The sequence below is a fragment of the Moschus berezovskii genome, chromosome 4, assembly GCF_049115385.1.
Source record: "Moschus berezovskii isolate FMDL1 chromosome 4, NW_MosBer_1.0, whole genome shotgun sequence".
Taxonomy (NCBI): domain Eukaryota; kingdom Metazoa; phylum Chordata; class Mammalia; order Artiodactyla; family Moschidae; genus Moschus; species Moschus berezovskii.
Window position 1 is genome coordinate 21,824,800 of NC_142463.1, and position 23,020 is coordinate 21,847,819.

The 23,020-nt window shown below is 43.8% G+C and overlaps 1 protein-coding gene across 2 annotated transcripts; it reads right to left on the reverse strand.

Moving 5' to 3' along the window:
* Positions 1 to 7,709: 7,709 nt before the first annotated feature.
* On the reverse strand, positions 7,710 to 22,758 carry LOC129540761 (cytochrome P450 4A6-like). Of its 2 annotated transcripts, XM_055402146.2 has the most exons (12): positions 22,553 to 22,758; positions 17,174 to 17,315; positions 16,479 to 16,523; positions 15,827 to 15,954; positions 14,719 to 14,843; positions 14,227 to 14,381; positions 13,679 to 13,785; positions 13,405 to 13,595; positions 13,175 to 13,308; positions 11,404 to 11,468; positions 11,184 to 11,260; positions 7,710 to 8,546 (listed from the first exon to the last, which is right to left on the reverse strand). In XM_055402146.2, the coding sequence occupies exons 1-12, from the start codon at positions 22,745 to 22,747 to the stop codon at positions 8,378 to 8,380; spliced, it is 1,533 nt and encodes a 510-aa protein (XP_055258121.2). In that variant the 5' UTR covers positions 22,748 to 22,758; the 3' UTR covers positions 7,710 to 8,377. The 2 variants fall into 2 exon arrangements, with proteins under 2 accessions (XP_055258121.2, XP_088690965.1); XM_088834839.1 differs by lacking the exon at positions 7,710 to 8,546 and having other exon boundaries at positions 11,180 to 11,260.
* Positions 22,759 to 23,020: the final 262 nt, after the last annotated feature.

Sequence of the window (23,020 nt, forward strand, 5' to 3'; positions counted from 1 at the left end):
GGAAAACAAAATGGAGTTACAGATAAATAAACTGGAGAAAAGGATGGAGAAGATGCAAGAAATGTTTAATAAGGAATTAGAGGAAATAAAAAAGAGTCAATATACAATGAATAATGCAATAGATGAGATCAGAAACACTCTCGAGGGAATAAACAGTAGAATAACGGAGGCAGAAGACAGGATAAGTGAGCTAGAAGATAGAATTGTAGAAATAAATGAAACAGAGATGGGAAAAGAAAAAAGAATTAAAAGAAATGAGGACAATATTAGAGACCTCTGGGACAATGTTAAATGCTCCAACATTCGAATCATAGGAGTCCCAGAAGAAGAAGACAAAAAGAAAGACCATGAGAGAATTCTTGAGGAGATAATAATTGAAAATTTCCCTAAAATGGGGAAAGAAATAATCACCCAAGTCCAAGAAACCCAGAGAGTCCCTAACAGGATAAACCCAAGGCGAAATACTCCAAGACACATATTAATCAAATTAACAAAGATCAAACACAAAGAACAAATATTAAAAACAACAAGGGAAAAACAACAAATAACACACAAGGGGATCCCCATAAGGATAACAGCTGATCTTTCAACAGAAACTCTTCAGGCCAGGAGGGAATGGCAAGATATACCTAAAGTGATGAAAGAAAGTAACCTACAGTCCATATTACTGTACCCAGCAAGGATCTCATTCAAATATGAATGAGAAATCAAAAGCTTTACATACAAGCAAAAGCTGAGAGAATTCAGCATCACCAAACCAGCTCTCCAACAAATACTAAAGGATCTTCTCTAGACAGGAAACAGAGAAAGGGTATATAAACTCGAACCCAAAACAATAAAGAAAATGGCAAAGGGATCATACTTAATCACCTTAAACGTAAATGGGTTGAATGCCCCAACCAAAAGACAAAGGCTGGCTGAATGGATACAAAAACAAGACTCGCATATATGTAGTCTACAAGAGACCCACCTCAAAACGAGGGACACATACAGATTGAAAGTCAAGGGCTGGAAAAAGACATTCCAAATAGAGATCAAAAGAAAGCAGGAGTAGCAATACTCATACCAGATAAAATAGATTTTAAAACAAAGGCTGTGAAAATAAACAAAGAAGGAAAATACATAATGATCAAAGGCTCAATCCAAGAAGAAGATATAACAATTATAAATATTTATGCACCCAACATAGGAGCACTGCAATGTGTAAGACAATTACTAACAAGTATGAAAGGTGAAATTAACAATAACACAATAATAGTGGGAGACTTTAATATCCCACTCACAATATCGATAGATCAACTAAACAGAAAATTAACAAGGAAACACAAACTTTAAATGATACAATAGACCAGTTAGACCTAAAACATCTCTATAGGACATTTCGCCCTAAACAATGAATTTCACCTTTTTCTCAAGTGCACACGGAACCTTTTCCAGGATGGATCACATCCTGGGCCATAAATCTAGTCTTGGTAAATTCAAAAAAATTGAAATCATCCCAAGCATCTTTTCTGACAACAATGCAGTAAGATTAGATCTCAATTACAGGAGAAAAACTATTTAAACGCCAACATATGGAGGCTGAACAACACGCTGCTGAATAATGAGCAAATCATAGAAGAAATCAAAAGAGAAATCAAAATATGCATAGAAATGAATGAAAATGAAAACACAACAACCCAAAACCTCTAGGACACTGTAAAAGCAGTGCTAAGGGGAAAATTCACAGCAATAGAGGCACACCTCAAGAAACAAGAAAAAAGTCAACTAAATAACCTAACTCTACATCTAAAGAAACTAGAAAAGGAAGAAATGAAGAACCCCAGGGTAAGTAGAAGGAAAGAAATCATAAAAATTAGGGCAGAAATAAATGCATAAGAAACAAAAGAGACCATAGCAAAAATCAACAAAGCCAAAAGCTGGTTCTCTGAGAAGTTAAATAAAATAGACAAACCACTAGCCAGACTCATCAAGAAACAAAGGGAGAAGAACCAAATCAATTAAATTAGAAATGAAAATGGAGAGATCACAATCGACAACACAGAAATACAAAGGATTATTAGAGAATACTATCAACAATTATATGGCAATAAAATGAATAACTTGGAAGAAATGGACAATTTCTTAGAAAAGTACAACTTTCCAAAACTGAACCAGGAAGAAATAGAAAATCTGAGCAGACCCATCACAATCACAGAATTAGAGGCTGTAATCAGAAATCTTCCAGCAAAGAAAAGCCCAGGTCCAGACGGCTTCACAGCTGAATTCTACCAAAAATTTAGAGAAGAGCTAACACCTATTCTACTCAAACTCTTCCAGAAAATTGCTGAGGAAGGGAAACTTCCAAACTCATTCTATGAGGCCACCATTACCCTAATCCCAAAACCTGGTAAAGATCCAAAAAGAAAAAGAAAACTACAGGCCAATATCACTGATGAACATAGATGCAAAAATCCTTAATAAAATTCTAGCAATCAGAATCCAACAACACATTAAGAAGATCATACATCATGACCAAGTGGGTTTTATCCCAGGGATGCAAGGATTCTTCAATATCCACAAATCAATCAACGTAATACACCGCATTAACAAACTGAAAAATAAAAATCATATGATTATCTCAATAGATGCAGAGAAAGCCTTCGACAAAATTCAACATCCATTTATGATAAAAAAAAACCCTCCAGAAAGTGGGAATACGAGGAACATACCTCAACATAATAAAAGCTGTATATGACAAACCCACAGCAAACATTATCCTCAATGGTGAAAAACTGAAAGCATTTCCCCTAAAGTCAGGAACAAGACAAGGGTGCCCACTCTCACCACTACTATTCAACATAGTTCTGGAAGTTTTGGCTACAGTAATTAGAGCAGAAAAAGACATAAAAAGAATACAAATTGGAAAAGAAGAAGTAAAACTTTCACTATTCGCTGATGACATCATCCTCTACACAGAAAACCCTAAAGATTCTACCAGAAAACTACTAGAGCTAATCAATGAATACAGTAAAGTTGCAGGATATAAAATCAACACACAGAAATCCCTTGCATTCCTATCCACTAATAATGAGAAAATAGAAAGAGACATTAAGGAAACTATTCCATTCACTGTTGCAATGAAAAGAATTAAATACTTAGGAATATATCTACCTAAGGAAACAAAAGACTTGTACATAGAAAACTATAAAGCACTAGTGAAAGTAATCAAAGAGGACACTAATAGATGGAGAAATATACCGTGTTCGTGGATTGGAAGAATAAATATTGTGAAAATGAGTATACTACCCAAAGTAATTTATACATTCAATGCAACCCCTATCAAGCTACCAATGATATTTTTCACAGAACTAGAACAAGTAATCTCACAATTTGTATGGAAATACAAAAAACCTCGAATAGCCAAAGCAATCTTGAAGAAGAAGAATGGAACTGGGGGATTTAACCTGCCGGACTTCAGGCTCTACTACAAAGCCACAGTCATCAAGACATTATGGTACTGGCATAAAGACAGAAATATAGATCAATGGAACAAAATAGAAAGCCCAGAGATAAACCCACGCACCTATGGACACCTTATCTTTGACAAAGGAAGCAAGAATATAAAATGGAGTAGACAGTCTCTTTAACAAGTGGTGCTGGGTAAACTGGTCAGCCACTTGTAAAAGAATGAAACTAGAACACTTCCTAACACCATACACCAAAATAAACTCAAAATGGATTAGAGAGCTAAATGTAAGACCAGAAACTATAAAACTCCTAGAGGAGAACATAGGCAAAACACTCTCCGACATAAATCACAGCAGGATCCTCCAAGACCCACCTCCCAGAATATTGGAAATAAAAGCAAAAATAAACAAATGGGACCTAATTAAAATCAAAAGCTTCTGCACAGCAAAGAAAACTATAAGCAAGGTGAAAAGACAGCCTTCAGAATGGGAGAAATTAATAGCAAATGAAACAACTGACAAAGAATTAATCTCCAAAATATATAAGCAGCTCCTGCAGCTCAATTCCAGAAAAATAAATGATCCAATCAAAAAATGGGCCAAAAACTAAACAGACATTTCTCCAAAGAAGACATACAGATGGCTAACAAACACATGAAAAGATGATCAACATCCCTCATAATCAGAGAAATGCAAATCAAAACCACAATGAGGTACCATTTCACGCCAGTCAGAATGGCTGCTATCCAAACGTCTACAAGCAATAAATGCTGGAGAGGGTGTGGAAAAAACCCTCTTACACTGTTGGTGGGAATGCAAACGAATACAACCATTATGGAGAACAGTGTGGAGACTCCTTAAAAAACTGGAAATAGAACTGTCATAAGACCCTGCAATCCCACTGCTGGGCATACACACCGAGGAAAACAGAATTGAAAGAGACATATGTACTCCAATGTTCACCGCAGCACTGTTTATAATAGCCAGGACATGGAAGCAACCTAGATGTCCATCTGCAGATGAATGGATAAGAAAGCTTTGGTATGTATACACAATGGAGTATTTTTCAGCCATCAAAAAGAATGCATTTGAATCAGTTCTAATGAGGTGGATGAAATTGGAGCCTATTATACAGGGTGAAGTAAGCCAGAAAGAAAAATATCAATACAGTATACTAACACATATGTATGAAATTTAGAAAGATGGTAACCTTAACCCTGTATACGAGACAGCAAAAGAGACATAAGTGTATAGAACAGTCTTTGGGACTCTGTGGGAGAGGGTGAAGGTGGGATGATTTGAGAGAATGGCATTGTAGCATGTATATTATCATATGTGAAATGAATCACCAGTCCAGGTTCGACGCATGATACAGGATGCTTGGGGCTGGTGCACGGGGATGACCTGGAGGGAGGATATGGGGAAGAAGGAGGTGGGAGGGGGGTTCAAGAAGGGGAACACATGTACACCCGGGGCGGATTCGTGTCAATGTATGGCAAAATCAACCAATATATTAATGTAATTTGTCTCCAATAAAAAAAAAAAACTTCATCATTGGATACTGCTAACCAAATTTTTATAAAAAGCAAGATTCTGATGACCATATACTCGATATCTTAGAATTTTTTAGTCAAATTAAAGAGTTTGGTAAGATTGGCTGGTTGTTCCTAGCTGTACTGGAGAAAGTACCGAAGGAAACGGATGAGGTTGGGGATTCAAATTCCCAGGCCAAACAATACATAAATGACCAGAAAGATTTTCAGCCTGACCTGAAAGAAATCTTTGTTTCCTGTAACCACGGGGCCTCAACCAGAGCTGAGATTTGTGAAAACTAAATCCAGAGTCATCCTGTCAGTGTCTGAACTACATGCAAATTGATTTGCCAATCTTTCACCAAAGTGCAAGCATTTATTGGGATGTAATGGGAACCTGAAATTGGAATGGGGACATATGGGAAGACCCAGTGAAATTGGAAACTTTAATGTTTAGCTAACAGTTAGCTAAGTTTAGCTGTGACTAAGTTTAGCTACGTGTAAGTTTAGCTGCCCCTAAGTTTAGCTGCATCTTCTTTACCAGTTATGCATTCCAGAACCAAAAAAATAACTTTAGGATGGGTTTGGGTATACAGCACCAGCTAGGTGGCAATAGCTTGTATATCTGATGTAAGGTTCTCCAGGAGATTGTATATGCTATAAATTAATGGCAAATATATGGTGTTATTTGTTATTTTTTATTGACTTTTAGTTGATTTGCAATATTGTGTTAGCTTCAGGTGTACAACAAAGTGATTCAGATATATGTATATATATATCCCTTTTCAGATTCCTCTCCATTATTGATTATCAGAAGATATTGAATAAATTTCCCTGTGCTATACAGTAAATTATTATTATTTATCTACTTTATATATAGTAGTGTGTATCTATTAATCCCATACTCCTAATTTATTCCTTTCTCCCTTTCTCCTTGGTAACCATATGTTTATTTCTATGTCTGTGAGTCCATTTCTGTTTTGTAAACAAATTCATCTGTATTGGGTTTTCTTGATTCCACATATAAGTTATATCATACAGTATTTGCTTTCTCTGTCTGACTTCCTTCACTTACTATGATTATCTCTAGGTCTATCCATGTTACCACAAATGGTGTTCTTTCATTCTTTTCATGTCTGAGTATATACAGAACATCCTTATCTATTCATCTGTAATGGACATAGGTTGCTTCCACATCTTAGAAACTGTGAGTAGTGCTGCTATGAACATAATGCTGTTTCTTCCATTGCCAAGGTTCACATGTCCAGGAATCAAGGGATGGAAATAGAAGTGGTGCCTTTCATTATTATTGTAGTGTGAAGTGATTGTATTAGCAAGAAGTTTGCTTCTTGTCCCTGCAAACTGATGTTCCATTAGCCTAGATGTCTTAGTCCTAAAGGGAGAGAGGCTTCCACTCAGAAACACAACCATGGTAACACTGAACTAAAATTAAGACTGTCATCTGGCCACTTTAGGCTCCTCGTGCCTTTGTATCAAAGGCAGTTTCTGTACTGGATTGATATTGAATGCCGAAGTGAAGTTGGCAGGTTCCTTACTAATGAAGGTAAATAGAAGTATGTCCAGTATAGAGGTGACCCTTTAAAACTATTGGGTTGCCCAAAAAGTTCATTAGGGTTTTTCCATTCCATTTTATGGAAAAATTTGAATGAACTTATTGGCCAACCCAATATCATGCCTGCTCATTAATATAAATAGAAAAATGCTACAACACAATTCAGGCAGGCTAGTTATGGCCCCGGAGATGGCAATGGCAAGCCACTCCAATACTCTTGCCTAGAAAATCCCATGGATGGAGGAGACTCATAGGCTGCAGTCCGTGGGGTCACTAAGGGTCGGACATGACTGAGCGACTTCACTTTCACTTTTCACTTTCACACATTGGAGAAGGAAATGGCAACTCACTCCAGTGTTCTTGCCTGGAGAATCCCAGGGACGGGGGAGGCTGGTGGGCTTCCGTCTATGGGGTCACACAGAGTTGGACATGACAGCAGCAGCAGTTATGGCCCAGCTTTTAAAAGAATCAAGTTTTAAGGCATCTCACCAGGTGAAGAACCATCACCAGCTGATGTGATTTCTGAGGGCGAAAACAACATGGACAGGGTGGTAGAAGAAGGTAGTTATAATAGATAGTTATGACCACATGTAAAGAATCTGCTTGCAATGCAGGAGACCTGGGTTCAATTCCTGGGTCAGGAAGATTCCCTGGAGAAGGGAATGGCTAGTATTCTTAGCCATTCCAGTAAGTCACTCCAGTATTCTTGCCTAGAGAATTCCATGGACAGGGGAGCCTGGTGGGCTACAGTCCATGGGGTCACAAGCAGTTGAACACAACTGAACCACTAACACTTTCACTTTCTTGACCACGTGACCAGTTGCAGAAATGAGGGCAGTAATTATTATGAGTATTTCTTCCTTATTTTGTTATGAATATGACTGTGTGTACACATTTGTATCAGATTTTTTTCTTCCTTCTCTCATTCACTTCATATATAACATGAGATATATTAATAACGTTAACCACACAGCATTAAATTCCAGGATATCAGGGAGAAAAGTGACCTCCAACCAATGATTTTCCATTGTCTTGAGGGGAAAGAGTGAAGCATCTTTTAATTATACACAGGATCATTGGTAGAAGTATGACTTTATTTGCAGACTAAGTATGGTTTAAAGGGATATATAGGAGTGCCAGGTGGAAGGGGTGGGATGTATTGTCTGCTTTTATGTGTCAACTTGAATAGGCTGTAGATCCAGGTAATCAATTAAACCAAAGTCTAGCTGTTGTGAAGATTTTGAAGATATAGTTAACATTTACAACCTATTGAATTTAAGAAAAGGAGATTCCCTTCATAACCTTGGGGAACTTAATCCACTCACTGAAGAGCCAAAGAACAAAGTTCTAGAAGCTGAGAATGCACAAAGAGAGATTCTCCCTTGAGTTCCTAAACACCTTGGTTGTGGCTGAGTTAAATCAATTTCAGACTTGTGATCTCCTAAACTATAAGATTATAATTTTGTGTTGTTATATGTCACTACATTCCTGGTAAATTCTTGTAGCAGGAAGAAGAAACTAATACAGGGCAGACAGGCAGAAAGGAAAAAAGACATGGAGAGGGCATACAGGCTGGAGTAGGACAGGTGATGAAGAGTTAGGTGGACAGTCAGAGATACAGGTGAGTAGGAGAAGGGAACAAAAAAGACGTAAGAAGCCTGAGAATGGGTGAGAGAGCCTGATGAGCAGGAGACAGATGAGATCAACTGGCAGCCAAGCAGGCAGAAAGAGGGAAGTCGGCAGAGAGGCAGGCAGAGGAGAGCAATACAAAGATAAGATGGCAGGAAAAAGTCCCTCAGAGCTTCTCCTTGTCCTTGCAGATCTTAAGTGAGACTCCTGAGTTGCAGGTGTATCCCGTTCTTGGACTTCAACACAATTTCTGGTGTGAGGCAGGGAACCCTGGAGGGATCCGGTGACAGCTCAAAGCGAAGCAAGGTCAGGGCCACGGCCACCTTCATCTCATTCATGGCAAACTGCTTCCCGATGCAGTTCCTGGGCCCGGGAAGGAAAATGAAATGAGAAGTGGTCTCAAATCCTGTTCTGAGCTGGGTAGGCATTGGCCACTGACCAGAAACAGGATATTCAGAGCTGTCTTCCATGTGGCCAAGCCCTGATCCCTTTCTTACTAGTCACACTAAATTGCCACCCAAGCCTTGGTCCACCCTCTCCCTGTGACCCTTGACAAAGCCCACCTCTCTAAGGACTCCTAACTCCTACTTCTCTCACCAGGAAATCCTGTTGGCGAGGGTCAGCACTCCTAAGTCACAGAGTCAAGCCAAGTAAATCAGGAAATGTGAATTAGAACTTTGTTCACTGGCCCACAGAAACTTTGTTTCTGGTTTCAGGTCAGGCAGGGCAGTGTAGGGGGTGGGGTAGGCCATACTCTCAGGTCCTTGTCATATATGGGGAAACACAGGGACCTTAATCTCCAGACAGGACAAGACAGGAACAGGGCATGTCTAAGGAAGTGTAAATGGCAACAGGGAGGTTTCCTGGAGAGGTCACAGGTTAGTGACCCTGAACCTGCTGGACCATTTGCATCCCAGTTGATGATCTTGCCTCCTGTGTCCCCTCAGCTCCTCAGTCAATGTGCCTCTGGAACCTTCTCATTCTAATCCAGAAATGACCCCCTAACCATCCCTTGGGCTTCTCAGCTGCCCTTTCCGTCTCCCAGCCCACTCCAGTGTTCTTGCCTAGAGAATCCCAGGAACAGGGGAGCCTGGTGGGCTGCCGTCTCTGGGGTCGCACAGAGTCGGACATGACTGAAGCGACTTAGCAGCAGCAGCAGCAGCAGCAGCCACTTCTTCTTCCTCTTCTAAAGCCACAGCATCTCCAGGCCTGCTATGTTCCCCATCACAGGAAGGACAATTCCCAGTGCTTCAGCTGCATCACAACCCTCTCTGGATTGTTCCTCACTCACCTGGGGTCTGTCCAGCTCCTCTTCCTCACTCAGCTCCTCTAAAGATTCCTTCCCCACACCTCTTTCAGCCACAGGCTCAAGGCTCAATCTAGTGAACACTTGTCCTCACCCCTCTGCTGACAACACACTCTTCTTCCCTGGACCCCAAATACCATTAGTGTTAACCCAAGGACACATCACTTGGGTTCTGTCCCAGGATGGTGCCAGGAACATGGAACCTTCCACAGTCTGCTCAATGAATGAATGAGTGGGTGGGTGAGTGAAAGAATGACGTCTGTCTTGAATAGAGGTGCTTTTGGGTTTGTTTTTGTTTGTTTGTTTGACCATGCCATGTGGCTCATGGGGTTTTAGTTCCCCAACCAAGGATTGAATCTGGGCCCTCTGCAGTGAAAACACAGAGTTCTAACCATGAGACCACCAGGGAATTGCCCAAATATTTGTTTCTTGATGGTGAGCTCTTGAAGTCAGGGACAAAGTCTTTTGTCTCAGTGTCCCCAACTCCCAGCCCAGAATTCAACACACAGAGACAGGCTCAATAGTTTTGTATTTAAATAAAATTAATTGAATTTTTAAAAGATGGAGTAAAAGTAAATACTAATTCTGACCTAGGAATTGAGCTGCCTAGTACTTCTTGTCCTTAAGTGGCAGTCACAGGACATGTAGACATGTCTACAAGGAAGGACTGGATCCTGGCACAAACCAAATCTTGGAGCAAGTTCTGGAAGACAGTTTGACTCAAACCTGTTCTGGGAAGGTTGATTCACTAACTGAAAATTTCACAGAATTGTAGATTCAGAAAAAAACTTGTTTCTACTAAAAAGCTCAAAGTTTATGGAAGCTAGTATTTCAGGGCAGGATTCTAGCAGCCTGGGAGGATTTTCCCAGCAGCTGATAGAGAGTTCTTTTGCCCAGCTCACAGCTCTTTCAAGTATGCTCTATATTTTACATGCCAGGAACTTTTAAAATGACTGTGTCCTATTCAAATTAGTGGATTTTTCTCTTGAAAGCACTTGACTGTCTCCTTTCTATACTTTTGCCAGCTTGGACTATTGGACTCAAAGTATAGTATCATGAAAAAAAAATCCCAGATCACAGGAGGTTTTGACAACTGGGGAAGCTGTCATGTGTTTCAGACATTAGTATGCTATCAAGATGTCTTTTGGACAGACCACAAGACAAAGTGACACATATTGGTTTCAAATTTTCTTGAAAGGCTGCCATCACTTTTCCAGTGTATGGCTTCAATAGTTGAGACTGGTAAGGCGTCTGAAAATGGAAACATGCAAACTACTCAAGATTCAGCTGGATGGAGATTGGGGATGTAAGTAGAAATTGTGTAACTGAGAAGATGTAGAATAAAAAAATCCACCCTTTAGATTTTGACAATTGAAATGGATGACATGAAATTTAATATTTAGTGAGTAATTCTCATTTTGTAGCGTCATCATCTTACAGTGAGGAAAACATTAAAATACACTAAACTTTTAAACAGCCAACAACACTAAAATGTTGCCAGCCGTTGAAAAAGAGCTGTGGGTAGTCTGTGGTCTGCCCTAAGAGCCATTTGTATTTTGGACAAAAGACACACACTTCTATCCCAACTCACCAACATAAAAGGCATAACTACATGCACCACACGTAAATGTAGACAGTCACACACATTGAGTGGCACCCAGTGACACCCGCTGTCCCAAGTACAGAGGTCTCACCTGGATCCTCCTGAGAAGGGCAGGAAAGCATGGCTGTGTTGATTAGAACCCAATGCAAAGCGAAATGGGTCAAACACCTGCAGAGAGAGCACCAGGGCCAGGACAGGTGGGGTCAAACTTCTTGTCCAATCCACCAGGGGACAAGACTTTCAGAGCAGGAGCAGGAGGAGGGATTGGTGTGGAGAGAGCATCCCATCCCCTTCTTCCATGGCTATTGTACCTCTGGGTTCGGCCACACCTTTGGGTTGTGGTGAAGTCCGTAAAAGGAGAGGGCGACTTTGATTCCTGTGGGGAAGGGAGGAGAGAGAAAAGCCTGATGGTCCCCATGGAGCAGGGAGCAGGTGTCAGCACAAAAATCCTGGGAGCCACCATGAGAACCACCCTCTATCACTCTGAATGAAATGATGCTCTTGCAAGACAGGTGGGCTGGACATGACAAAGCATGTGGGCACAGATTAGGAGTAGGTAACCATGAAAGACTCTGATGCTGGGAAAGGTTGGGGGCGGGAGGAGAAGGGGACGACAGAGAATGAGATGGCTGGATGGCATCACCGACTCTGTGGACATGAGTTTGAGTGAACTCCGGGAGTTGGTGATAGACAGGGAGGCCTGGCGTGCTGTGATTCATGGGGTCTCAGAGAGTCGGACATGACTGAGCTACTGAACTGAACTGAACTGAACCATGTAAAAGTCATGTATGGATGTGAGAGTTGGACTGTGAAGAAAGCTGAGCGCCGAAAAATTTATGCTTTTGAACTGTGGTGTTGGAGAAGACTCTTGAGAGTCCCTTGGACTGCAAGGAGATCCAACCAGTCCATCCTAAAGGAGATTAGTCCTGGGTGTTCATTGGAAGGACTGATGCTAAAGCTGAAACTCCAATACTTTGGCCACCTCATGCGACGAGTTGACTCACTGGGAAAGACTCTCATGCTGGGAGGGATTGGGGGCAGGAGGAGAAGGGGATGACAGAGAATGAGATGGCTGGATGGCATCACCGACTCGATGGACATGAGTTTGAGTGAACTCCGGGAGTTGGTGAGGGACAGGGAGGCCTGGTGTGCTGTGATTCATGGGGCCGCAAAGAGTCGACACGACTAAGCAACTGAACTGAACTGAACCATGTAAAAGAAAGCTTACACAGGGAACTCTGTTCAATGTTATATGGCAGCCTTGGTGGGGTGGGAGTTTCGGGGAGAATGGATACATATATATGTATGACTGAGTCTATTTGCTATTAACCTGAAACTATCACAACACTGTCAATCAGCTATACTAAAATATAAAATAAAAAGTTAAAAAGAAAAAAGAATTAAGAGACTTACCTTTGGGACCAAATCATATGACAACTCACATTTATCAAGTTCCATCCTGACCCTTGGGGAATGTGAATTAACTCAACCCTCACAGCCCTCAAGGAAGGCACTCATAACCTCAGGTGCAGATGAAGTACCTAAGCCTCAGAGAGGTTAAGGGTTGGGTCTATGATATCACAACTGGGAGGAAACAGTGCTGGGATTCAGACCCACTGTGTAGTGAGCCAGTGGGTGGCCTCCAGCCATGGCAGGGCTCTCAGACCTCATCATCAGCTGTTCTCTGCCATCCATCAGAGAGCTCCTCAGAGACTGGACCATCTGACCCATGACAGTGGAGTCTCTGAGCTCCCTCCTTTACTTAGACACCATATGGAAGAACCACGCCTCCCCCTGCTTCTGTCTGCTTTTCTCTGAAGCCTTCACATCTCAAGGAAGTAGAATTTTAAGCTCCATTATAAGACCACATTTAGGAGTGAGCATTTGCACCATTGAACTTTTGCTGTGTTCAAGTTCTGTGTCAAGCATTTCACACACCTTTTCCTAACTACAGAGTAAATAATTACCTTAAGGTAGATACAATAGTCATGTCATCCTACAACTGAGAAAGCACATGTGGGTTTCTGGTCTACCACGTGGTCCTACAGAGTGCTTAGCTGAGTGGTGAGGTGAAGTTCATACCTGCAGGTAAGGAGCGTCCATCAGGGAAGGTGATGGGCTTGCTCAGCTCTCTGCCAATGGCTGGTACTGGCGGATAGAGTCTCATGGCCTCCTTGATGCACATGGTGGTGTAGGGCATCTGGTCCAGGTCGCCCCTGAAAGGAAGCACATCTGACAGCAGGCAGGACTGGACAACCAGGGATTCTCTCTAGCTCAGGTGGACAGGGGTCTTTCATCTTCTGAACACTCACCAGGTGATAGAGGCGCCATCCCCCAGGAGGCTCTGGATCTCTTCCCGACACCTCTGCTGATGCTCAGGGTGGGAGGCTAGAGAATAAAGAATCCAGGAGATGCTGCTGGCTGTGGTGTCATGGCCCCCAAACATGAACGTGTCCACTTCGGCACGGAGGTCCTCATCGGACAAGCTGCTCCCATTCTCCATCTGTGGAGGCAGGGCCACAGTGCAGGTAAGTGCTTCCTGTGTGCTTCTGCCCAAAGGCTCAGGCCTCTCCTGCCCACACTCACTCTGGCAAAGAGGAGGATGTCCAGGAAGTCCAAGTGCCTCATGCTCCTCACCTTCTCCAGCTCTCCCTCCTTCTTCAGGTGAGCCTTCCTCTCCTTGATCACTGCGTCTGTCTCAGAACAGTGGTTCCCAACCAGAGCTGAGGACACTGGGGGCCCAAATGCAGCCCCACCATAGCCCCATCTACCCCTCAGGCCCAATCTGGGTGCCAGGTGGATGAGGTGAGCAGGACTGGGTGAGCACGTCAGGACTGAGAGCTCCAGCATCATCTACTCCAGGCAGCAATTCCCACAGTAACACAGCCCATGGGGGCTCTCTCTGAATGCTGCTGGGAGGGGGTCTCACTCAGTCATCACCAATCTGGTGACCCCTGCAACTCCCTGTTCAACACCTGACACCCCAACCTCTGGGTTCCCAGTCCCTACAGCAGATGCATGTGTGCCAGTTCCTGAAGAGGAAGCAGGAGTCTGGACTCTGCCTGAAAGGTCATGGTCCGGCCGTTTCACATGAGCCTGATGAAGGTGGGGGAGCAGCCCATGAGGAGGAGAACCTGTGTGTTGATGGGCAAGCTGGCAGGCCTGGTGATTCCTGCGGCCTTCAGGGGTCAGCCTGTAGATGAAGTCATACTGGTAGAAAACATTCCTCACTCGGGAAAAGAACATATCTTTGAGGTTCCTGATGGCCTGGATGTAGGACTGAGAGGTCCTGAGGGGAGAGAACACAGAAGAAACTGGAGTTGAGGGAACCTCTGACCTGGAGAGGGAGTGAGGCTCTGGGTGGAGGACTCCTCAGTCAGTGGGGACAGGCAGCACTGAGGCATTGCCATTTCTGCCTTCGCCTCTGAAACCCTCAGTATTTACAAGTATCCTGAGGGCCCAGGTTTCTCCCCCTGTTGTGATCAGGGACTTGACTGTGGTCCATGTCTCTCTGCAGAATGTTACTTTTTGTGCTGATAAGCATCCCTGCTGCTCTTCCTGCCTCTCAGGTAAGTCCTCCCCAGCTGGTGAGAACAGAATCCTGCTCTTGAAAGGCTGTCACTGACCTGTCATTCCTGATGCTGCCCTGGTGGCTGAAGGCACACTTCATGATGGTGTCCAGGGTCATCAAGGAGATGTCTCCAAGGATCTCCAGACATGAGTCCTGGCTGGCGAACTCTTCCCACTTGTCCTGTGGAGAGAGGGTGACATGGACCTTGCTCTGCTTCCCTAGAAGGCCCGTGCTGCCAAGACCAGGCTTTCTTTCTGTCTCTACACCATCAGATGAGATTTCCTCAGTTTCTAAGTGGTTATGTCTTAGCAACTGGGGGCTGTAACACACAGGTGTGTGTAAAGTGATGCTTATTTTCTCAGAATCTTGCTATATAATTAGTCATATTCTCTCATAATATTCTGAATTATTTCTGAATTGTATAAAAAAGTTATGATGATAAACAACTTTTTGAAGGCCAAAATGCATAGTTTCTCAGGAGACATAGGGGGAATATCTTGTGTTCTGATATTGGACCTGATCAGGTGACGTCCAAGACTGGTAAGCAAATTTCTCAAGACAAGGTAGAGCATAAGAGTACAGTACCTGTGCCCCCCAAAAAAGGGACATTAGAGATTTCCTTTCTTTTCTAAGCATTAGCTAAGACCAGTTGGTGAGAAATCAAAATCCTAATTGGTGGTCATGCAACAGGACTCAGCTCTGTGAATATAGAGTTTGTCCCATTTTCTCCCATGAAGAGCTCAACTCCATGCAGAACTCCTGGGCCCCATGCCAGAGCCTACCTGAGTGGCATCCTGGTATGTCTACCCTACTCCTGAAGCTGTCATTGCCCAGGCCAGCCAGGGGCAGCTTGGGCTGCTTTCAAGGGGCATGACCCCTGCTCTATTCCACTGTGTTGAAGATGTGGAGATGGGAGAAGAGTAGACCCCGAATACACGAAGGCTCTGTCTTCTCTTTTTGAGAGCAAATTGTGGATCCAAGCTGATGCCCTCATGCTCCTCTGTCCAATCCAGGTTTGGAGAGGACTGTCTTATATTAAATTCTGAATGTATCATTCTGGGAGGCTGCGTCTGATTGATGTGTGAAGGACACAAGTATCTGAAAGTGGACTTTGCCAGCTGTGCTGGATGTAAGCAGGTACAGGTGACCAGGGATGAACTCACCAGCATCCCTCGGACAGAGTCAGCCATGAGACTCAGGTAAGGCTTCAGGATGTCATAATGGAAGGCTGGGGTCAGCATCCGCCGGTGCTGGAACCATGTCTGCCCCTCCAACAGCAGCAAACCTGTCCCTGAACCACAGATGGGTGTGTATGGGGGTCAGGGAGCCTGGATCAGAGGGGCAACCGGGTACAACTTGGGAACCAAGGTTGTCAGGAGAAGGCATATCATGGAAGAAGGTAGAAAAGGCCATATTTTCTATTTGTATATATAGAATATAATATATATATATATATATATAGTATATTTCGGGAATGTAAATTTCCAATATGCCTGTCCGTAGGATTTGATTACAACAGCAGTGAGATAGAGGTCAATAAAGGTAGGGGGACAGGCCATAAAGGACTTATCTAGAAGTCATGCTGCAAACATTGGAAAGGACTGAGAAGCGATGTGGAAGAAGCTGAACTTCAGGAGGGCTCTCTGCACCATTATGAAGGATGAGGGTTTTATTGGAAGTAAAGAAATGAGGCTTGATTCAGAGATGAGGATGATGACAGGGTGCTTGGCACCTGTTGTTCTCTGTGAGTCAGAAAGTCAACTCTTGGTAAACCTAACTGGGAATGTAACAGAGTACTAGTTTAGATGTACTTACCAATCCAGGGGGCCAAGAATCTGTACATATCTTCAGCCTTAGGATCTGAAAGGTAAGGAAAGCATAACAGGAGAGTGGACTGGACCAAACAAGGCATGCAGCCCCCAGAGTAGCTATGTTCCAGACAATTGGTTGCCTTCCCTTCCTGATGCTTGTCAGATGGCAGTCTGTCTCAAGCCACCTTCCACTTGCCGCCCATCCCTGACTCTCTATATCCTAATCATCACCGTTGGTCTAGGAAGGCAGACTCAGTGTTCCAGCAGCAGAACACCCACCAGACTAACGCAGTGAATGGGCAAGAAATATAGGCTCTGTTTATTGCCACAGGGTAAGACAGAAACCTGTGATTTTCCTGCAATATACGATGGTATAGCCGTCCTATGACCCAGAATAGGCAAATGCAAATCAGAGTGGATTAAAAAAAAAATTGTCTTTTAGATCTGGGGCTATTTACACAAACATTATCTCAATAGGGTTAAAAAAGAAAGAAGGAAAATATGTGGCCTCAACCAGCTGTTTTGAGTTTAGAGTAAGTGAACAATGTTGTTCTTGTACTGGAATATGGGCTGGATGTTTGGATGGTAGTAAATTTGGGTATTGATGACTGAACTGCCAGTCTCTTCTGGAATTTCAGACCCAGGAAGATGTACACAGATGGAAAAGAGACTCCAGCTGGGATCATGTTTTGTACTCACCAGATCTCCGCAGGACCACCTTCATGTAGTCAGGGTCATAGATAACAAGGTGAACCTTGTCCCCCCACATCCAGCGAGGATAGGCACAGGGGAATTCCTTTACCCTTTTCAGTAACTCTTGTAGCTCCTCTTCCTTTGAGTACTGTAACAGAGAGCAGGATCAATCAGTAAAGTGTCCCCTTTATGGTCAGTGATGGGAGGGGTGCTGGTGACAGGACAGCAACATGGAGATAGTTCTGGATCTATCAGCAGCTATTTAGGACTTTGGAATTGCTTCTGAGAAGCTGGGATCTGATCTGGATTCTTGCTCTCTTGCAGTGACTTGGCCTAAGGCCCAATCCTGGCTTCCAGATGGATCCTTTATAGGCCCTCACCCAGAACTGCCTTTAGAATCTTACACATAGTAGGTGCTTGATAAATGTTTAATAATGGACTCCATGGTGTACCAATGTTTTTCACAGACTTATATTGGAATTACTGGTTAAACTGTGCTGGAGAAGACTGTTGAGAGTCCCTTGGACAGCAAGGAGATCAAACCAGTCAATCCTAAAGGAAATCAACCTTGAATATTCATTGGAAGGACTGATGCTGAAGCTAAGCTCTAACACTTTGGCCACTTGATGTGAAGAATTGACTCACTGGAAAAGACCCTGATCCCAGGAAAGATTGAGGGCAAGAGAAGAAGAGGGCAACAGAGGGTAAGATGGTTGGATGGCATCACTGACTCAATGGACATGAGTCTGAGCAAACTCCAGGAGATAGTGAAGGACAGGGAAGCTTGGCATACTGCAGTCTATGGGATCACAAAGAGTCAGACATGACTGAGCAACTGAATAACAACAACAAATTAAATTTAAGTGAGGTCATTAGGTACACCCAAATCCAATGTGACTGGTGTCTTTGCGTAACAGGGAAAATGCAGACACAGAGACAGACATTCAGAGAAAGATGAAGTAAACAGACATATGGAAAAGATATGATTTACCATCTTTACCAGGAGAGAGTCCTGAAACAGGTGCTTCCTGCACCTGCTGAAGAAATAATCCAACTTGATTTTCAGCTCCTGTCTCTAGAACTGTAAGATGCTAAATTATTTTCTTTCAGCCACCCAGTTAGTGGTAATTTGTGGCTGGCCTTATACACTATCAGGGCTTCCTAGGTGGCACTAGAGGTAAAGAGTCCACCAGTGAATGCAAGAGATGCTAGGGATGTGGGTTCCATCCCTGGGTTGGGAAGATCCCTTGGAGAAGGAAATGGCAACCCACTCCAGAATTCTTGCCTGGAGAATTCCATGGGCAGAGGAATCTGGTGGGCTACAGTCCAAAGAGTTGGACACGACTAAGCAACTGAGCACTTACATACTATTACAAGTATGCATGTATGTGTGCTAAGTCGCTTCAGTCATGTCTGCCTCTTTGTGACCTTATGGATTGGAATCTGCTGGCTTCTCTGTCAACAAGATTCTCCAGGTAAGAATACTGAAGTGGGGAGTCATGCCCTCCTCCAGGGGATCTTCCTGACCCAGGAATTGAACCCACATCTCTTCTATCTATTGCACTGGCAGGCAGGTTCTTTACCACTAGCACCACCTGCAAAGCCCTACTACAAGTATAGGGTTGGCTGAAAAGTTCATTCAGGTTTTCCATAAGATGGTAGAGAAAACCCCAAAGGAACTTTTTGGCTAACCCAATATGTAATATTCAAGGCAAACCTGTAAAAGGGGGAGATTATTACTTGATTCTGTCTCACTGAAGAATGAGGAAACCTATGTAAAGGATATATACCTAGGTGAGCTCCATTTAAACCCAAACCTGCTGACCCCAAGATGTCCCTCTCCAGGGTTCCCAAGGCTCCTTGGGTGATTATATTGTCACATTTCAACTCGATGTCCTCCCATCCAAGTGCTAATCAGGCCCGACTCTGCTTAGCTTCTGAGATCAGATGAGATCAGGCATGTTCAGGGTGGTACTACCATAGACTCAACTCAATGGGTAGCATATTGACAAACTTCCCTTTAATATCTGTCATCCCTGTGTTTTCAGAGCCAGCGTAGAGCATGTTCATAGGGATTATACCTCACTTTTCAAAGTTTCAATGAACAATAAGTTCATGAAGAAGGAATGAGTACATGTAGGAGTGATGAGTGAGTTTTAATACAAAATTCTGGTCGCAAGTGTCAGATAGAATCAGAACTGTAAGAAAGAGGGAAGCCCAAAAATAAAGCTGGGACTCAGGGACGTCTCACAGAGCCCAAGGGCAGGGGCAGCCAGGGTGTGGAAGGGGAGAACCAGGGACTGGAGGGCTGCCAGGACTGCATCTCCCGTTCTTTCTCTCTGTACATCCATGCAGGCATCCCTCTGCAAGTGTCTATGGAGTCTCTACCTTGAACCAGACACTTTTCTAGGAGTTGTTGATACAGTCTTGAATCAACAGATGCAGCTTGGGTGTGTCTGTCCTTGCACAGCTGGGTCTGGGCAGTAGAGAAGGGAATGTCTACCCTTCTGGGGTTGGCACGTTTCCCCATTCTGCCACCCTTAATCCTGAGGGGCCCTGTTGAATCCTATTCCAAGACTCTGATTCTAATATCATGGCCAAGGTGTTCACTTGTTACAATCAACTGTGGCTGGGGGTGAATAGGCCTTCAAAGGCCCACCCTCTGTGAGGGATGAGATTTCAGAGCAAGTGAGCTGGGCAGACATCCCATAATGCTTCCACCACAGTGAATGTCAAGTACATGAATGAGTAGGTGGTTAGATGAGCTCAGTTATTCATTTATTTGATACCTGTGTGTTGAGGACTTACTTTGAGTCAATTGCCATCCTAGGAGCTAGAGATTCAGCAGTGAATGACAAAATCCTTACCATCAAGGAGCTCCTACTCTAGTGGGGCCTGAACTGAGACATGTCCTGCTTGCGTGCATTATGGGGGCTTCTCTGTTCTCCCAGATCATGTCCTTCACTGGGGCTGCCCTGCTTTATTAGTCCAGTGCAGGGACTGATCAGTGGGAACCTCTTTCCTCCCCAACTATATTACCTAGTTTTCTTGGATCTCCTCTGGACTGGCTAGCAGGGGCCCTGGAAGGGGTGAGGGTGTCCTATTTCTACACAGGAGCATGATTCCTTTCTTATTACCAGTCAGCTCTCCCAAATCCTGCTCCTGGGTAAGAAGTTAAACTATGTTCTACCTGTCCATTCTCCTCTCAGGGTCATCCTGATGCCCACTGGTTTATGAGCCCAACTATCACCTGGCTGGGGCTTCCATCTCTCTTGAGCATGTCTATCCAGAACCAGTTGAAACTCTCATAGAGGCCATGGTGCCCATGGTGGCAATGGTGTTGACCCTGTTGGCAAAAACCCAAAGCCATCTGGCCTCCAGGCTTGTACAGGCAAGGCTTCAGTGGAACTGTAGCCACAAAGGAACTTCCCCAAAGAGAGACACAGGGTGAGTAGGTGGACAAGTAATAATGCCATCTGATAATGCAATTGTCAGGTGTAAGGTCTCTGTTGGCATGACAGGTCCAGCTGAGATAGGATGGAGAACATGGGGAAAGGTGAAGTTTGGGGCTATTTGAGTCACAAAGTTGTTAGTTCCCCTTTGCATATTGTTGGATTTCATCCCCATATCCCTATTTAATGCAGTAAGTTTGCTGAACCTCCAAAATGTTTGTCCTTCACAAGCATTAATATTATTTTAAATTCATACAAATTAGAGTGAGTATAACTGTGGCCTTTGTTCTGTGCCAGGCACCATTCTAAGATTATATGGTACTTCACTTGAGTACTATAAGTATCATCGTCATCCCGTATTACAGATGAGGAAACTGAGGTATAGAATGGAGGTGAGATATGAATCTAGGTAACTTAGCACCAGAGCCCATGTGATTAACTGCCCCTTCTTTGTCACTTTGTCACTTTTCATCTGGTCTGAAAGATTAGCTTCAACTTAATTACATGTGGCATTCCTCACTTAGCCAGTAACAGAGATATTGAATAAATGGAAATCTCAGACCATATTAGAAGAGTAAGAAAAATTTGGCTGCAATATCTGTTAGACCAGCAGAATTTGAGAGACGATTCAACACCCTGAGGAATATTAGTTATGTAAATAGAAACCATCTACTTACTGAAGCTACATATCATCCAATGACCATTAGTATGACGAGGAAGTCACTGGAGGAAATTTCAGTTGTTCCTTATATCAAATCCTAGCTCAGAAAGGTGACAATTGCATCAAATAAAAGGTAACAATTTCCCTGAATCAATAAATAAGTAAGAAGTCTTTAGTACAACAACTTGCATGAACAAACTGAGTTTTGGTTATCTCTCTGGAGCTGATATTATTTCCTCTGTCCTTGGCTCTACTCTGCTGAAAATTGCTTGGCTTCCTTCTTTGAGAAATAGAAGCTTCAGCTCTCTGCAATACCCTACCTCCTAAGATTTGTTCAGTCCACCACCATTAATGAGGCCCTCTCCATGTGGTCCCTCACCTTGTTCTGTGCCATCCTCTCCAATCAGGGCTATCAGAGCTACCTGGTAGGCACTTTCCCTCACCAGCAAGCAAGCAGCTTCTTTCTGTCACTCCGCACACCTTGGGCCTAGCATTCCTTTGTGTCAGGCTCTGTGCTGGGTACTAGGGAACAGGATGGGGATCATATCCTCAGCCCCATAGAGCTCACAGTCCAGTAGTTTGGAGGATGAGAGCTGAGAGGTAAACAGATTCTGTTTAATGTTGCAACTCAGTTGCCAGTACTCTTTACCTGGCACCATCCTGGAAATCTCACTCATGCAATTCAGCTACTAGTTTTGCATTGAAATCATCAGCCTTGAAAAATCCCTCAGCCTCAAGCAAATCAAGTTGGTTTTGTCCTACACCTGATTTCACCACCACCGAGTAGGTGAGCCTCATTTCCTGTGACCTGACACCATCTTAGATTCACACAGTGAACCAACAGGGCTGATCCATCAGACTGACATCTGTGCTCTCAGGCAAGCTCAGGACAAAGCAGGGTGAGTGGGATTGAGGAATGGGCAGGGAAGCATCTGGAAGCCTGTTCTGTGAGGACAGCTGAAGGTGCTCAGCCTGGAGAGTGGGGAGACTCAGGAAGGAATAGCCGTTGATCTCAAAAGGCTGCCAGGACAGCCTGAGATCTCCCTAAGGAAGAGTGTCTGACAGACCCATGGACACCAGCACAGGTCCTGGGAGGAGTGAGCTCCCTGGACAGGGTGAGTAGCCAAGACCTGAGAGGTTAGCTGGGTTCTTTCATGAGGTCACATGCTGGTCACACAGCAAGGCTTTGTCCCATGGACTAACTGAACATGCCCATGCCCTAAAGCCCTGAACTTCCCTTTCCTCCCGCTCCCCCATCCTGCTCCATCCTACCTTCAAGCTGTGCCCACAGAGCCAGTGGGAAGGAGGAGATGGGAACTGATGAAATACTTTGAGCAGCCACTGTCTGCGCAGGTAGAACTGTACTGCCTTGAGCAGAAGTAGAACCAGACTGAGCAGAGAGACCACCTGCAGGAGCCCAGAGACGCTGCCCAGGGCTCTGGTGAGGCTCAGTGCAGAGACACTCATGGTGCAGTGGGTTCTGGGTTGCTGACTGTTCCTGATTGTGACTGACCCCTCCTGAGCACCTAACTTGGTTTGGGAGGCTCTCCCCGCCCACCAGGGGGAGGGTGAAGGTGAAGGCAGAGCTCAGACCTAGGCCTCCAGAGTTAGTTAACTGTGGAGGATACACCTTGGGTGGGCCCCCCAAAAAGTCATGGAGATCAGATACAGAAAGAGGAGCAAGGGATGAAGATTTATGCTCAAGTCTCTCACCCTCATTTTTTCAAGTTTATTTCCATT

Excerpts from the sequence above, each read along its gene's own strand:
- LOC129540761 (XM_055402146.2), bottom strand. The coding sequence starts at position 22,747 with ATGAGTGTCTCTGCACTGAGCCTCACCAGAGCCCTGGGCAGCGTCTCT. Across the intron at positions 16,524-17,173 it reads GGTGGTCCTGCGGAGATCTG|ATCCTAAGGCTGAAGATATG; the intron begins GTGAGTACAAAA and ends CTTACCTTTCAG. Across the intron at positions 13,596-13,678 it reads ACATCCTCCTCTTTGCCAGA|ATGGAGAATGGGAGCAGCTT; the intron begins GTGAGTGTGGGC and ends CTGCCTCCACAG.